Source organism: Chiroxiphia lanceolata, chromosome 15, assembly GCF_009829145.1.
Source record: "Chiroxiphia lanceolata isolate bChiLan1 chromosome 15, bChiLan1.pri, whole genome shotgun sequence".
NCBI classification, from domain to species: Eukaryota; Metazoa; Chordata; class Aves; order Passeriformes; family Pipridae; genus Chiroxiphia; species Chiroxiphia lanceolata.
Window position 1 is genome coordinate 18,798,910 of NC_045651.1, and position 16,024 is coordinate 18,814,933.

At 44.8% G+C, this 16,024-nt stretch overlaps 1 protein-coding gene across 4 annotated transcripts in view; it reads right to left on the reverse strand.

Annotated features, from left to right (window-relative positions):
- GABRB2 (gamma-aminobutyric acid type A receptor subunit beta2) overlaps positions 1 to 7,020 on the reverse strand; it is a 126,682-nt gene extending 119,662 nt beyond the window's left edge. Inside the window, exons 1-6 of one of the 4 annotated variants that reach the window (XM_032702823.1) lie at positions 6,928 to 7,020; positions 4,902 to 5,019; positions 3,572 to 3,689; positions 2,570 to 2,802; positions 2,352 to 2,443; positions 1,375 to 1,442 (exon numbers count right to left, since the gene is read on the reverse strand). In XM_032702823.1, coding sequence (XP_032558714.1) covers positions 1,375 to 1,442; positions 2,352 to 2,443; positions 2,570 to 2,646 — 237 coding nt within the window. In that variant the 5' untranslated portion in view covers positions 2,647 to 2,802; positions 3,572 to 3,689; positions 4,902 to 5,019; positions 6,928 to 7,020. Of the gene's footprint in view, positions 1 to 1,374; positions 1,443 to 2,351; positions 2,444 to 2,569; positions 2,803 to 3,571; positions 3,857 to 4,357; positions 4,482 to 4,901; positions 5,020 to 6,927 lie in introns of those variants that run through there. The other 3 variants (XM_032702824.1, XM_032702825.1, XM_032702826.1) reach the window with 3 other exon arrangements.
- Positions 7,021 to 16,024: the final 9,004 nt, after the last annotated feature.

A 16,024-nucleotide genomic window follows, 5' to 3' on the forward strand; every position in this document is an offset into this window, starting at 1 on the left:
ATAAAATGCAAATTAAGATCAAAACTTCAAAACTTGACCCCAAACATTTCCAAATAAGAACAGTCAATGTTAGAAAAGTTTCATCTAAGCCAAGAACAGCTTCTCCTGAAGTATGAATCTGAGATTTCTCCAATTTTTTCCACACCTCATGAGTGTCCCAGGTGATGAAAGTGAAACACAGAAAGTGTCAAGTTATGTTCTGAACAAGTTCAGTATTCGAGCAAGTCAGTTGCAATTATTTAGATAAGAAAAACAAACATCCTGGGAAAATTAAACCTGTAAAGTCATCAACTCAGTCATCACCGTCCAAAATAATGTCAGGCTACAAAAAAAACTGGTAAGTTTTGAACACACACACAGAAGTCAAAGCCTCTTTTTTTGTTTTTAATAGGCAGGGCACTGCTAAGACAAAAAGCACCTTCTTTTTTTTTTTTTTAATATGGCACAAGCAAAATTGAACCCTGATGGGCACAGAGCCAGGGTAAAGCCCAGACTTGGGCTAAAGCCCCAGAGCTGAGTTAAGCCCCAGACCCGGGTTGAAACCCCAGACCCAGGTTCTTAAAGCCCCAGACCTGGGTTGAAACCTCACGCCCGGGTTCTTAAAGCCCCACGCCCGGGTTCTTAAAGCCCCACGCCCGGGTTCTTAAAGCCCCAGGCCCGGGTTCTTAAAGCCCCACGCCCGGGTTCTTAAAGCCCCACGCCCGGGTTCTTAAAGCCCCACGCCCGGGTTCTTAAAGCCCCACGCCCGGGTTCTTAAAGCCCCACGCCCGGGTTCGGCCCCAGGCCCGGGTTCGGCCCCAGGGCGCTTCAGGCGCTGTCTCGGCCCCGAGGGTGCGGTGAGCGCGCGCGGCCGGCAGGGGGCGCCATTGCTTGCGGGAAGGCGGCGCGGCCCGAGCGGGCCCGGAGCTGCCGCAGGAGCGGCCTCGGGATCCACCGGGATACAGCGGGATCCACCGGGATACAGCGGGATCCACCGGGATACAGCGGGATCCACCGGGATACAGCGGGATCCAGCGGCATACAGCGGGATCCAGCGGCATACAGCGGGATCCAGCGGCATACACCGCTCCCGATTCACCGGCATACAGCGGGATACACCACTCCCGATCCACCGACATACACCGGCATACAGCGGGATCCACCGCTCCCGATCCACCGGCATACAGTGGGATACAGCGGGATACACCGCTCCCGATCCACCGGGATCCACCGGGATCCACCGCTCCCGATCCACCGGGATCCATCGCTCCCGCGGACCCCGCTTGTTCCCCCCGCCCCGCACCCCCCGCCGGCGGCGGGGCCGCCCCCCCACCCCCGACCCCCGGGACCGGCCGCATGCGGGGCACGGGGCCCACCCCCACCCCAAATACTCACCATATTGACCTCCGAGACCATATCTATACTGGCAATGTCTATGTTCATGCCCACAGCCACTGGGGGACCTGCAAACCGACAAGATGGTCCGCAATGTGATCTCTATGAACTTAACTCGTTCTTACCAGAGTTCGCTGGCGAAGGCAGCGTACACATGAAACGTTGTTTAAGCATAACCAGAAACTCAGGAGGACTGCAAGAAGGGCTCCCCACTCCTGCCCGCCCCCCCCGGCGAGCCGCTGGTCCCGCGGGACCGAGCCGTGCCCACCCAGCCGTGCCCACCCAGCCGTGCCCACCCAGCCGTGCCCACCCAGCCGTGCCCACCCAGCCGTGCCCACCCAGCCGTGCCCGGGCTCACCCCCGCGCCCCCACAGCCCGGCCGTGCTTTATGTAACCGGCACACACGTGCTGGCACCGGCGCCCCGCTCCGCTCCCTCCCCGGCCGCCCGACACCCCCAGCCCCGCGCCCGGGAACGGCGACCACCGAGCCCCGAGGGAGGGATGGGGGACCACCCCTAGCGAACACGTCCGAAATAAACAAACTAGTTCGAAGCAGGAGCACGCAGGGGGTTAAATGGCATTTTTGTATCAGTTAACAGCACATCTTGTACTCAAATATAGTAACTGTGATCACAGGCATATTATGCTGAAAGGAACAAAGGTTGGGTAAACTTAAGAGAGATTTGCATCTCGATAAAACCAGTTAAACGAGGGTTTAATTACGGCTTAATAAAGTATCAGCACACACAAAAAATGAGGGACCGATTACGAATATGCAAGCGATTTAAGTGATCGCATTAAGAGCATCCTGTGCTAAGAAAATTAACAATGGGCTTAACTTTGGATCAGCTTGAGAAAATGGCAACACACCCACCCCCCCTCAAAGCAACAGCACCCACAACACGTTTGAAACCCCCCACATCAAAGGTACACAGCCCGGATATGCAACCTCTCTTATTCAAAAACAGTCAAATTACCTCCAAAATCTGGCCTCAAGCGAATATCATAGCCCTTCAGCAGTCTATCCACGGTCTCTTTTACCAGTGACATATTACTAGGGTCATTGACACTAAAGAAAAAAAAAAGAACAATACCATATTATTCCTGATTTCTCAGCCCCCAGCTGTACATTCCTCTCAGCAGCAGCATGCACTGCAATTCAAAGTAAAGGAAAAGAGATACCTTCATCGCTTACCTCTGTGCACACACCGCGGCTATTATTAAAGGGAATGACCAAATCCCAAAGTAACCCTTTCTCCGGACTCTCAGCATCCCTTTAGCTTTTGATATGATTTAGGGTTTCAGTGAAGAGAAGAAGAGATCCAACTTATTCTGGCCAGTGCAGTAATTCTAATGTGAAGCGCATGCGCACGGCGTACCACAACATCAAAAGGAGCAGTGGTTGCTGCTGGAGATGGAGCAAATTTCCTTGCCAGAAAAAAAAAAAAAATTAAAGGGGAAGAAGGAAATGCATTATTTTAAAAAAAAAAACCAAACAAACAAAACTCATCCACAGGAGGATCCAGTATATTTTTGTTGTCCTTTTTGTTAGTACAGAATATAAATCACAGCAAGAAGAGAAGTTTCAGGAGTTGCAGGGTACGGCGGCTTTGCAACCTAGTTTAGGGGAGGTGGGGGCTGGACGGACTCGGCTTAGGCAGAGGGAGAATAGGTTAAAAAGGGGAATGCACAGCGTACGTATGGGGGCAGGTGCGGGAGAGAGGGGGCAGCTTAACTTTTTGGTCCCTGGAAAGAACCTCCTGAAGCGAGAAGAGGTGCGGGTGAAGGAGCCGGTGCTGGCAACGGGGGCGGGCGGGGGGGAGGAGGGGAGATGGGCGCCTACAGTATTTCTCACGGAGAAAAAAAAATGATGACGAATAGTTTCTTGTAAGAGAGGATTAGGCTGTTTCTTCCCTTCCTGCGATGCCAGGCGCTATTCCAGGAGCAGAGGCGCTGGGGACCGAGGGGGTCACTGGCTGGTGCCCGAGGGGAGGGCGCGGAGCCCCCCCGGCCCCGCTCCCCCGGCGCCTTTGCCACATCCCGACCGATATTTAACCCGGGGATGCAAGTTCTTCAGGGAGAGCGAAACCTGGCCACGGAGCTGGGGGAGGGAGGGGAGCCGAGGGGAAGAAAAACACCACCCTGCAAGGCTTTCAGTGACCATCCAGACCCGGTGTAGGTGCATAAGCCCACTTACCTTAGCGGGTAAAACACCCAAGCTCTTCAAATGCAGCGTGTGATCCAGTTAATGCCTCGGAAGAAACAGGCGACGAGCGAGAAGCCGATCTGGAGATGCTTTGAGTGACATTTAAATCCTGAGCACAAAAAAAGATTGAAAGGAGAAGGGAAAAAACAGACTCCCGAAAAACAACAAACAGAGGAGCCAAATTATTCTTCTCAAATGTGCTTTGTGTTCGTCGCTCTTCGCGCCACCTCCTCCTCCTCCCGCACACAGCCCCGGCCCCGCGGTCTGTGCTGCTCCACCGAGCCCAGCTGGGCGGGCACCGGCCGCGGCCGGCCCGGGTGCGCGGGCAAGGGATTGGGAACACTTGGGGCGGCAATTAACAAAAGAAACATTTAACTCGCTGCAGGAGGGTGGAGGAGCGGGGGGGGGGGGGGGGGGGGGGGGGGGGGGAAAGGAAGGAGAGAAACGAGAGAAAACGTTTCTCTCGGGAGAGGGGGGAGGGACAAGGGTGAGAGTGTTGCACAGCGGGCGAGGTGCGCTGGGGAGCCCGGCAGAGCTCGGGGCTGGCGCGGGGCTGAGGCGCTCCAGAGCTCCCTGCCCTGCCCTGCGCCTCCCGCACCCCCGAAGAGCGGCGGGGCCGCCCTTGAGCGGAGGGGTGTCCAGCCCGGCCCCAGCCCGCACCCCGCGCACCCGGCCCGGCTGAGGGAGCGCCGGGGGCCCAGGGCCGGGGGGCTGCGCGGGCGGACGGGGCGGCGGCACCCGGGGAAGGGCTGAGGGAGGCGGGGGGTGAAGCCTCACCTGGGGGGCGGGGAGGGGGGAGCGCTGCCCCCGAGACACGGCGGAGCCGCTAAAGGAGCGAACAGGCAGAGCCTGGCGCAGCCGGCAGCCCGCGGAGCTGGCAGCCATTGAACGCGGCCCGGCGGAGCCGCGGCTGGAGCGCTCGGCAGCGCGGGAGCCCCAGGGCTGCCCCTCTGCCCCCTCAGCTCCCTCAGCTCCGCTGCCCCCTCTGCCCCCGGAGCTGCCCCTCTGCCCCGGCAGCGCTCGCCCCGCCCCGCTGTCCTTCGAGCTCCAGGGAGCGCCTGCTTGGGCTTTTCTTACAGCACCGAGCATCCAAACACATCTTCTGGGGGGCTGGGGGCAATTCCTCAGACGTATTTTTACAGCCTTCTCCTGTTTGTCACATTGGAATTACACAAAGTGAGAAAATACACTTTTCCAGCTGAAATTGCCAAGCGTGTATGTGTGATAAATGTGTCTCATTCGTGTATTGACAAGGAAAAAAACCTAAACACGTTAAAGAAACGTTTAAGGATTTTTAAAACCGCAACCCCCCAAGCCCCACCTCTGTTCCAGCTCTGTTCCGTGGCCGATGCTCCAGAGCCGCTCTCCTGCTCACCAGCGGAGGTTTCTGTTCTCACACAGCCAGGCTGCCTCACTGCCAAACCTCTTGAAATTTAGCCCTGAAAGGAAGATGGTGGATACGCTGTGCAATGAATCATTTTACTTTAGATCTATAATAGGCACTTTTTTTCTCCTGCAATCATATGATAAGAGCAGGAGGTCTCAAGATAAAACACTAATCCTGCCCTGTGAAATTCACCTGCAAATGCTAACTTGGGACTACAGCTGACACTCCTGATTTCTGAGCCGTTTCCGAGCCTCTGCTATTAATTGCCGTTAAAGCACAGAAATGTGTCATTCACCACGCCTGATTATGAACGAGATACCAACATGAACCTGCTGCTGAAGGCTGGTAATATTCAGTGCTGCACTGATAGGAGGTTTTGATTTACATATCAACTCTAACTCAGGGGCAGAAAAGTAACACATTTTCACTGAATGTTAGAATAGTACACAAAAAGAATGCAAGCTATGCCAAAATATCTGGCATTTGTTCTTTGCTCTGGTATATGCAGGGAACACTTGTTCTGGGCCCAGAGCACCACTGTGCCATGTGCAGTGAAACCTACTCTCAGTCTGGCTCTTCCAGCAAAAAGGAACTGAACACATCTCCAATGAATTCCATACATGTGGATATTACTGTGTACTGTTGTGGAAAATTAAAGTATATCCTTGGGTTTGGGAAGTGTAAAGGCACTACTGAACCATGTTTGGGATGATCTGCATAACTCAATGTGGCTGTAAATGCACCACTGTCTAAAGAGGTCTATGGCAGTAACACTCTCAGCACCATTGCAGGCTCTGTGTGCCCAGACCAGCCTGTGACACAACATCATTATGTACTGACAGAGTACAAAGTCATACAATACTTTGCCTTTTGCAAAGGTTCTCATACTTTGCTATGCACTTTGACATTACTACTCTTTCTCTGACCACAGGGTTCTGGTCTGTCTCTGCCGTTTAAAATTTCTTATCGCCTTCAAAATCTCTCATTTATTTTAAGCAACTTGCCAAAGAAATCATTCCCCTCTTTTTCTCACTTGTGTCTGTGTGTTTGATTGAAAACTAGAGGAAGTAACAGGTGTGAACACCAGTATTGGCAAGGTGCAGAGCCGTTCATGTGACGTGTTTAAGGATTGCTGAGACTTTGGGTGTCTTACAATGGGCAAATAACCTGGTTCCCAGCTGGATATGGTACTTGTAGCTCTAAAAATATCTCAATTAGACTACAAGTACTGTAATCTCACAGAGAAGCCAGCAAAGATGGTCATATTTTAAACAGCGATTGTAGATTATTTCGATTCTTAGCTTTCAAGATTGAGGAGTGCAAAAAACCAGCCCCCAAGCTGAAATCCTCTATGCTTGCCCTTGCTGGGCAGCGTGTGACACTGAGAAAGAAATGGGCTGGAAAGGAACATCGTACCTCACTCGTCAGCCCTTGACTGTGGCAGTATTTTCCTGTCACAAGTAATATCCCAGGCCATGTACTAAGAATTCCAAAGGATTTTCAAATGGCTTTTTGTAAATGTATAGATTATGCAAAAATAAGCTTTCAGGTAGAGTAAGAATTTCAAGATAGATTCTCAAGTGATCCAATCACTCCAGTCAGTAGAGACAGAAGAGATGCTGATTGATGGCAGCCCAAGAACAGTAGCCCTGTATCACAAGTAGTGTGACTAACAAGTGCAAAATCCCACGTAAAAAAAGATTCTTTTCACTGCACTTGAACAGGCTGGTATGAATACAGTTCTATGGAAGTGATGTTTCCAGAACAGAAACACTCAAGTGAAAGTTGATTCTAGGTATCAGATAAGACATAATTCTCTAATTTACAGAAGAATGTTAATAATAAAATATTTTGATATGTGATTTCAATTTCCAACTCCTGTAAAGCCATAAATTCATGTAAAAGAAAACAAAATATAGTCAACCCTTGTAGAAATTTTCTGAACAAGGTTTCAATATACCTTATCTTGTTTCACTTGTCATTTTAGATCTTCAGATCTAGGGTGTCCCAGTCCATGCATCACACAGCATCCCATTAGCAATCAGTCTGTCAGCATAAAGATCCCTGTTACATCACATACACAGAAAAATTACTCATGCAGGTGTGCCTTGATGCTGCTTTTCATGGGCAGTGGAATTCACTTCTGCATAGTGACAATCTTCTGGGATTTACAGGTTGACATCAACTTCAGCTTCCGTGTATCTGAGAGAATCCAAATTGGCAAATTTATTGACAAAAGCAATAGAGGATGACCTGCCAGTTATACTGCTCTTGGCCCTTAAAAAACTATGAAATTATTAGTATTGTGCAGAAACTGAGTCTGATAAGTTGCTTAGGAATCAAGTACCACTTGATACAAGCATGAGCTTCACTTAATTGTAAGAGAAGAGCAAATGGGAGGGGCAATTAATAATCACTTACTGGTTTGCATAATTATATAGGATTTGATTTGCTGGAGCTGCTGTTTCTGTCACTCACTGTGTGCAGCTCCACAGGGTTACAGGCACTGGACAGGAGAACTTCCCAGTTCATGACTGAGGCTTTGCTTTAGGAGTCAAAAACCTGCTATATCTTTTAACAGAAATCTTTTGTGTAGTTTGAGATCAGCAGATCTTAAATGTATATTGAAGAAAGTCTTTTAATGTGAAGTTGAATTACAGGTTAAAAAAAAAAATACAAGGTTGTGTGAGGCATTCCCAAGTGCTTTGATTGCAGCCAATTGTCAGTAACTCAGTGGGGAAACACAAAATGCCTGGCACCTGGATTGAGATCTACAGTCCTCTTAGCAAATCATGAAAGCTCCACAAAAAGCCCTGTTTCCTTCAAAGTTGCAGAATAAATTAGTTTAAGAGCTATATAGACAGCAATTTTTTAATTCCTCAGTTTTAGCTACGTGGGCACTTAGATAGCTGGAAATACCTGCAGTGTACACACCCTTTGATAGGAAGGCAGGGCACAGTGAGGAATTGCATAGGGTAAGGGTACTAAAACACTTAAAAGACAGCAAAAAATGTCCACCAAGATTATGTCACTCTGTGTCTAAATCTCCTTCATGCTGTTTGGGTAAGATTCAGCCCTGAAAGAGACTGCAGAAACCTGTTATTAAATTAATGGAGTGGCATTTGTCTGCATCAGCTGATTGCAGGATTTGATCTTCATTTCTAAGCTCTCTTGGACAGAGAGTTAGTTTCCTAAATTTTTTATATTGGGTAATACATTCCAAAATAGTGCTGTAAAAAATATCTGAGGGTTCTAAAACTGTTAGGTTAGAAGCTTTTGATAAAAACAATATTTTCTTTTTAAAGCCATGTAGCTTCAAACATCAGTCCTGGGACTGGTATAACTGCCTGCAAGTTTTAAGATGAAAATGGAAATCTATCTAGTTTGAGCTGGATTTTTCTTTAGCTGGAAGGACTTCACTTCTTCAGAGAACTCTTCTTTATCATTACCATCACCTTGAACAGGTGAGGGGACAACAGGGGGGCAATTCAATAGAAAGAATCTAAGGAGAAGTACTATCAGTGGATATAAGCAATACTCAAACTGCTCTCCAGGCAGAGGTTTTCAGCAAGAGCTGGAGCACACACGTCTGTATCTCACTGTAAAACAGATTCCAGTTGTCCTTTTGTTGGTGTTCTAGAATACAAGATGAAACTCTCTTTTACTTCAAGCCTTCTTCCAGCCCAGAGAAAACACAGTGCTCTTCACTTTCTTTCATGCCCATCCCAAAAGTGCTTGTGTCAATAAAGTGCTTGCTGTCCTAAAACCTCAACTAGTCCTGGTGAGGAGGAGATGTTCCCCAGTGCTGCAGTAAGCAGAAATACATGTTTTGTAGCACATTTTGCCCCTGACTGATCCTTTGGTCTGCAGGCCAAATGTTTAATGGAATTGATCCTTGTTTTACATGTGATCTGCCTCCGTTTATAGTGCTAGAAGGTAGAAATCTCACTGACAGATGTTTCTGTTCAGCAGCAATTACCAAGTCTGAATGGAGCAGTTTTGCTGAGTTGAGAATGTTTTCAAAGAGCTGCATCACCCTCCACAGAAAGAGGAAAAACACTCAAACCAACAACAAAACTAGCTATGGAATAATCCCTCTCAAGAAACTATATACAGGACACAAACTCGTAATACTGTCAGTATTTACCATTGCATCCAAGGATCTCTCTAAAATACTTCAGTGTTGCTGTGGATCTTTCATCCAACTATGACCTGGAAGAGACTCACTGCTGCAAAGCAGTCAGTTTGTGCAGTATTGCTGTGCCAGGTTCCCAGGTGAGGTGGGTGAAGCACATCCTGGCTGAGCACCCAGGTCCTGCTGAAATTAATGGCAAAATCCACATTCAGCTCAGGAACAGCAACTCCAAGGCCCATCATACAAAGCACTAAATGTTAGAAAACTGGAAGAGGCCCAAGAGTCATGATTATTCAATAACTTCTTAGCAATCTGGTCTCTACCATATTTCCAGGGAAATGAAAAAGAAATACTTTGAAATTTTTATCTAATGATGGAAATAAAAACATCCTCACATTCTTATATTTTTGAAGCTACAGCTTTCAAAATAGAGGATGTGTCTTATTGTGGAGAGGTCAGAGATGTTACAGGTACGTTCCATCCTCAAGCAGTGGTCGGGGAGCTCAGAGAGGGTTTAAAGCCATTCTGAATTTGTTCTGAGTGACCTTCTCCCTAATGCCTGGGGACAAACCATGTCTGTTCCCCACAGGCCAGCATAACGTCACTGTAATGACTACCACTGATCACTTTTCCAGACATAGACAGTACAGTGAAATCTTAAACGAGGCAATAAAATTGTCTTCAGAGCCACTTTGAAGAGCTGTTTTGAGTTTGGCCAGCATCTTCCCAGCATTAGTCCCTATTCTGACATCTTACACTTAGTCAAAAATACAGTTATTTTTGAGGCTATGGGTAAGAGTTTTCTTTTCAGGACAAGGCTGATGGATGTTGCTGTCATTCATTCATTCATTCATTCGCAATTTTTTTCTTTTCTGAACCAGCACTTTTCTGATGCTGCTGTATGAACCCATATCCCACAGGGGAACATGCCATATGCACAGGAGATTTGTCCATTACTGCCAGGTATAATTCTGCAAGAATGACCTCTTTTTTCCTTAAGATTATTACAATGTAAAAGTTTATGATGATCTAATTTATACCATCAACATGGTTCTTTCACCATTTCTACACTTCAGACTGGGTTTTAAGGAAAAAAGCCCAAACAACTACCTTCCATTTCCTTCTTCTACTTCCTCACTTTCAGACATTCTCATAATAAATTTATTTGCCACAACAAACTTCTCTTTTGCATGGAATGAAAGCACTCACGTGTCATTCTTTGAATCTCCTCACTAGTAACCCTGTCTTTCTTTTAAGAAAAGGATTTTCAAATTCTCATTCCTACAGCCAGTAACTGAGCAGATAAATGGTGAACAGTATAATAAATCCTTTTGAAATAGATGCATTAGTACAAGAAATAAAAAACAACATCTGCAAACAGGAGAAGATTTAAGGTAAGCTTCACAGGGAATAGGGAAAAGTTTACACTTCTGAAACATGACAAGATAAATATTTTCAGCCAATAACGAAAGACACAAATATATAAACAGAAATTGGGGTCTGTGTAAACATTTGGGAACACAGAGTGTTTTTATGGTATATACAAAGTTAGAGGGGCAGGTGCCCTGAATCCTGAAAAGAACCACTGGAATTTCAAGTCCAAGGTTGTTTATGAATGTGACCTGCAGCCCTTCTTTGCATCACCTCGATGGCAGTGACTCTCTTAATGCCCTCGTGTGTCCAGTCCAGCAGCAAAGGTTTGGAAGGTCCCAGCAGGTGACGTTGTCTTTTCCCAGCACACTGAGTTTGTGGCTCAGTGTGACATGAGAAGGGCATCGTGTCTCTCCCCACCCCAACACTGCTGCCTTTCCTTCACTAGATGGGCACTGGGACATTGGATTTCTGTTCCTGGGCACCTGAGAGATAACTCTTAGAATAAGATGGTCTTCTGGGGCCAATTTAGGGTGATTTCCAAGAAAACAATGTTGTATCTGTGGTCCTATGTCAGAGTCTAGACAGGCCCACACTGCACAACAGCGTGACCCAGGGGGAGAACACCCACACAGCTGAGTGTTTGCTGGTCTTTGGAGAGATTAGAACAATCTTTAACAAAGGTTGTTAGGACAACTATCAAACCAAGTATAAATGAGCTCTATGTCACATCACAACAGAAATTAGAAAGACAAGAGAAAAGGGTATTCCTGACTTTGTCTTAAGTAATTTTCTGAAATCATTCATGTAAATATGATTGACCTGGTAAAGGAAAAAGCCCTTAATATAATTAAATTTGACATGTTTTATAAGATCAAACTAAGCAGTAGTTTGCAACAGTGAAATTCAGGAGCCAGATTCTGTTCAAATGAGTGGGCTATAGCAGTTTGAAAGACAATGAAGTAAAAGGAATAGAGAACTAAAATCCATAGGAAGCAGCCTGGAAACCATGCTGTTAGACAGTCAGGGGAGAGCTCTGAAAACTCTTCTTAATCAAATGGCAAAAGTGCAGTGGACAGAGCAGGTACTGAAGGGGTTTAAATGTAAAGTTTGTAGGCCTTCAAGCCACTTTTTCTGAATGGAACTCAAATTATGGCAGTAAGTAAAATTCTAAAGCATGGCTGCCTAAGAGGCTACAATTCCAATATGACTGCCAAAAATAAGAACAAAATGCAGTACAAAACAAACTTTGGAAGCTTAGTAGAATACATGTGGGATGTCAGTACCCCCAGAGACCTTTCAGTGAGACAATCTTTTCTACTTAGCTCTTCAGACACAGTGAATACAAGAAACTCACACAGAGCAGTGAAGGAGAACAGCTTTTGAGGCATTCCCGAAGATACAGGTATCAAAAAGGCTGAGCAGCAGATATATTAAGAAGACTGAAGGAGTGCACTGCCTCTGAATTTGTACCTTTCAAAACCACATCGACTCTCCTGTACCCTTGGCAGGGCTTCCTGTGGAATGATACTCAGCCCAGGTGTCGGGAGCTCAGCCCCAGCAGCACGAGCTCAGCAGGCACTGACGAGTCAGGCTGAGCCCAGAGAGCCCTGCAGGCCTTGCCAGGCTCAGCCCTGGCTGCTGGGGCTCAGCCCTGGCATCTGCAGCTCCCCCCGGCCTAAAGGGTTTCCTTCCTCTTGTCCCTGCACTGCAGAGCCCCCAAAGAGCTGCATTTTGCCCCTGTGTGCAGGTGTCAGTGTGCTGGGACACCAGCCAGCATTGACCAGATACACAGAGCCGGTGCTGGGTCATCTCCTAATTACACCTCTCTTTGTGTATATACACAGAAAATATACCTGTATCATCTCCTCTGGCTTTTTCCTTGCTTTGCTTCTGCTGAAGTTGTATGTTATGCAAAAACAACTGAATCATGAATAACAAAGGCATGTTATTTAATTCCTTTAGTGGAGACCAGCAATTACTGTATACTGACTGTTCAAGGCTGTTATTTTTGTAAACAAGAAAGAAACTAAATGAGCATAGAATTTATCATTAGGAAATGGTCTCGTGTTCAATTAATACACATTCAAGAGAGCCCCATGTGCATGTGCTCCAGTCAGTGAAGTGCTGCAGGAAAATAGGAAGAGCTCTCCCAGGGTGCAGCACACCCTGCTTTCCCTGCCATATGCCTTCTAAATATGTTCCTCTGTGTCACTGCACTCACAAACCAACTTGCTGATTCCTGGCAAATTGATTCTGATACACTCCAAACATACAATTCCTAAAGAATAGGTTTGCTCATTAAAAAGAGAAACAAACCTCCAAACCAAACAAACAAAGAGAAACACCCTTATAAAAGTGATAAGTAAATTCTGGCAGCAGATATATACTTTCAAAATCTGGAATAATTTCATCTTTCCAAACTATGGCCTCAACAAGGTACTGAAATACAAAGCTCAAAAAACTCTATGGGGTATGAAACAGTAGCATTGATTTGGTTGAGGTAGTACAGACAAGAGTTATTATAAATGTAAAGAAAGCATGACATAAATTCAGGGAAACCATAAACTGTTTTGAGGTTAGCCTAAATGTGGATTAAAAAAAAATGTGAATTTTCAAGAGAAAACTGTAATATATCACCTTTTCTTTTTTTTTTTCTTTGTTTTTTTTGGGGGGTAAGGCTAGAGGAAGCTTAAGGAGTTCAAATAATTAATAACCTGCTGGTAAATCACAGATTTTAAATAATATACTAAAATTTATATTTATGGTGTTTTTTTTAACATTGTGCCATGAAGTTGTACAACAAATGGGATAGGAAGCTTTGCTCCTAAAAAGAGACTTTCAAAGGCCCTCTAAATAGTCACAGAACAAGGAACCACTAATAAAGAGGAGATGGGGATATAAAAGATAGGGAAAGAAGAATTAAGTGATTTATATAAAATTCAAAGCAGATTAACACATTTTAAGGGGGGGAAAGAATGTTATAAGAAATAATAAAGATGAACAGAGGTGAAGTAAGGTTGGATGAAGGCAAAACAGTAATAAATTAGCATCTACAGGTGATAACTAGGATTAGAAATTCAGGAGTTGAAACATTAACAATTACTATTAGAAATTCTTTCCTAACTGAAGAGGTATCAGTTGATTGGAAACCAGTGATTTGTTTCAGCTTTCTTAAAATTATTTAAAATAGCTACACATCTGCAAGTTCTGCAGATCTTTACTGTGGGCTTTAGAAACACAATTTTCAGCTTATGTGTTGTTTATTTGCTTCCTAGAGCTAAAATGAGTCAGAACCCTTTTCCCAGCAAGTGGGGAACCTGAATTTCCAACTCCCCAGCCCCTGGATCCTGAGAGCTGCCTGGGTTTGGAGAAGTTAAAGTGTCCTGGGGCTTGGCTTTGCCCAGCCATGAACCCCAGAATCATTTGGTTTGTTTTATCTGAACTTTTGCAGTCACATTCTCATTCCTAACTGTCCTGGAAGGTGCTCTTAGAACCAATTCTATGAACTGCCAAATGTCATTGAGTCCAGTGGGCAGAAAGAAAGGAAAAAAATGAAAGGGTGTGTACAAATGTTTGCTGTTATTTAAGAAGCAGGCTTGGAATAGACACACTCCTATGACTGCACATTATGTGATGTAATAAACATTTCTTTTACAACATGAAACAATTCATTTTTAATACAGAACCCTTTTACAAATGGCTGTTTCAAAATATGAGCAGAAAAGTCCATCTGCAAATCAGATGGATAAATGAGGGAAGTGGTGAATATTCGTGGGGTGGATGTGATTGATTTCCACTGTGCTCCAGAGAAATCAAAATCTATCACATACAACACTGAAAAGATGTGATCTATGTTAAGAAGATTTTAGTGCTTAGAAGGCTCAATATAAATCTTTTTGCAAAGTAAAGCAAAAGCTAAACATTGCATGTTATGGTAAAGGCACTCTGAGGAGGATTTCACCTAAAACTTGACAGTGACTCCTGCAAAACATCACAACTCTTAGAAATGAATCATGTCCATGTTAAGAAATTCAACCATGTCACAAATCACAGAGAAATGGAACCTAGTGTATGTTCATAACACCTCACATATGGTGCAACACATTTATCTTGACTTAAATTCTAAACAAACAAGGCCCTAGTTATAAAATAATATGTAATAATGAAATATCCAGTGACCACTGATGGCATCAACAATATAGGGGGTTGCTGGAGAATTACTTTTTCCATCTTTGAAGAGTAGTTTTCTGTTCCTCAGAAAAATACACAGTTAGACAATCTGAGGCTCTTATTGTGCATATATAGATAGATCTGCTGAATACTACACTGCCTTCAGTAAGTGTCCACCTATACTCATTGGGTTTTACCTTGATGTCTTTGGCATCAGTGGGTCCCTGGCCTTAGGACTGCTCTGTTCTTCATACTCAAGATTTCCAAAGTAACAAAAATTATCATTCAAACCTTTTCAAGAACGTTGTCACCTTCAACAGCAGAAAATAATGTAAAATATTTCTCACTAAACTGTTCAAAGAGATTGGTATTTAAAGATTTTTTTTTTAGATAAAAAAGCTGTATTATGTGCAAGCTGTTTGCACACTCAGAATTGTATTCCAGTTATTCCACAAGAACACTAACCCTTTGTGTCTAATTTTTTCTTCCTCAAAATTCGGTTTAATTTTATCTATGCAGATCTCTCCCTGGCTATTCACACTGAAAGATCTTTTTGAGACCATTTTGAAAATGCAGCCACTAATGAGAGAGATGATTAGGAGGCCTAGTAGTTTGCTATTAGCATATGGAAAAGTGAAACACTTTCCATGTGCATACCTATTTTTATCTGTTTCTTCTCCTGCCCTTAAAGCAGAACTGTTCCGTTGGATCACCTGCCTTCTGCAGGCACTGGAAAAGCAATCCAAGGTGGGAGCATCCTGGGATTGCTGAGGGAGCTGCCCAGGGAAGGGGTGGCTCATCTGCACATTATCTTTGTGCTACTGTCTCTCATAGAATGAGCAGCACAGTTGTGTTAACTGACACCTTTGAATTTAAATTAAGATCCTTTTTGTCAAATTCTTTGATGATATTTCAACGCTTCATGTAAATAAAGATGTGTACAAAGATGCCATACATTGGTAAGTACAGTAAGTACATTTACTGCTAAGTGTTGTATGTTAAGAATCTCCTCCAAGTTCATCCATTTAGCTTTTGGCTCTGAGCCTATCACAAATAAAGTGCATTTGACAATTGCTTTTGAATATTCAATGCAGTACATCAGGCTTAATCTCCAGCCTCCAAGGTTAAATCTGCTAACAATTTCTTATTAAGCACAAGACAAAAAAAAGTAAACAAATCCATCTTCCATTGGGCTTCTGCACTTTAATTTTTTCTTTTTTTTTTTACTGACAGAGACTGTCCACTGCTTAGGAGAATGAACAGATTCAATAGTAGTGACAATCTAAAATTTCAAACAAGGTTAATGTTGGGTCCAACTTAGAGAAGACATTAATTATTCTTCAACACAGCAAAATTACAACCATTTCCAAAACAACAG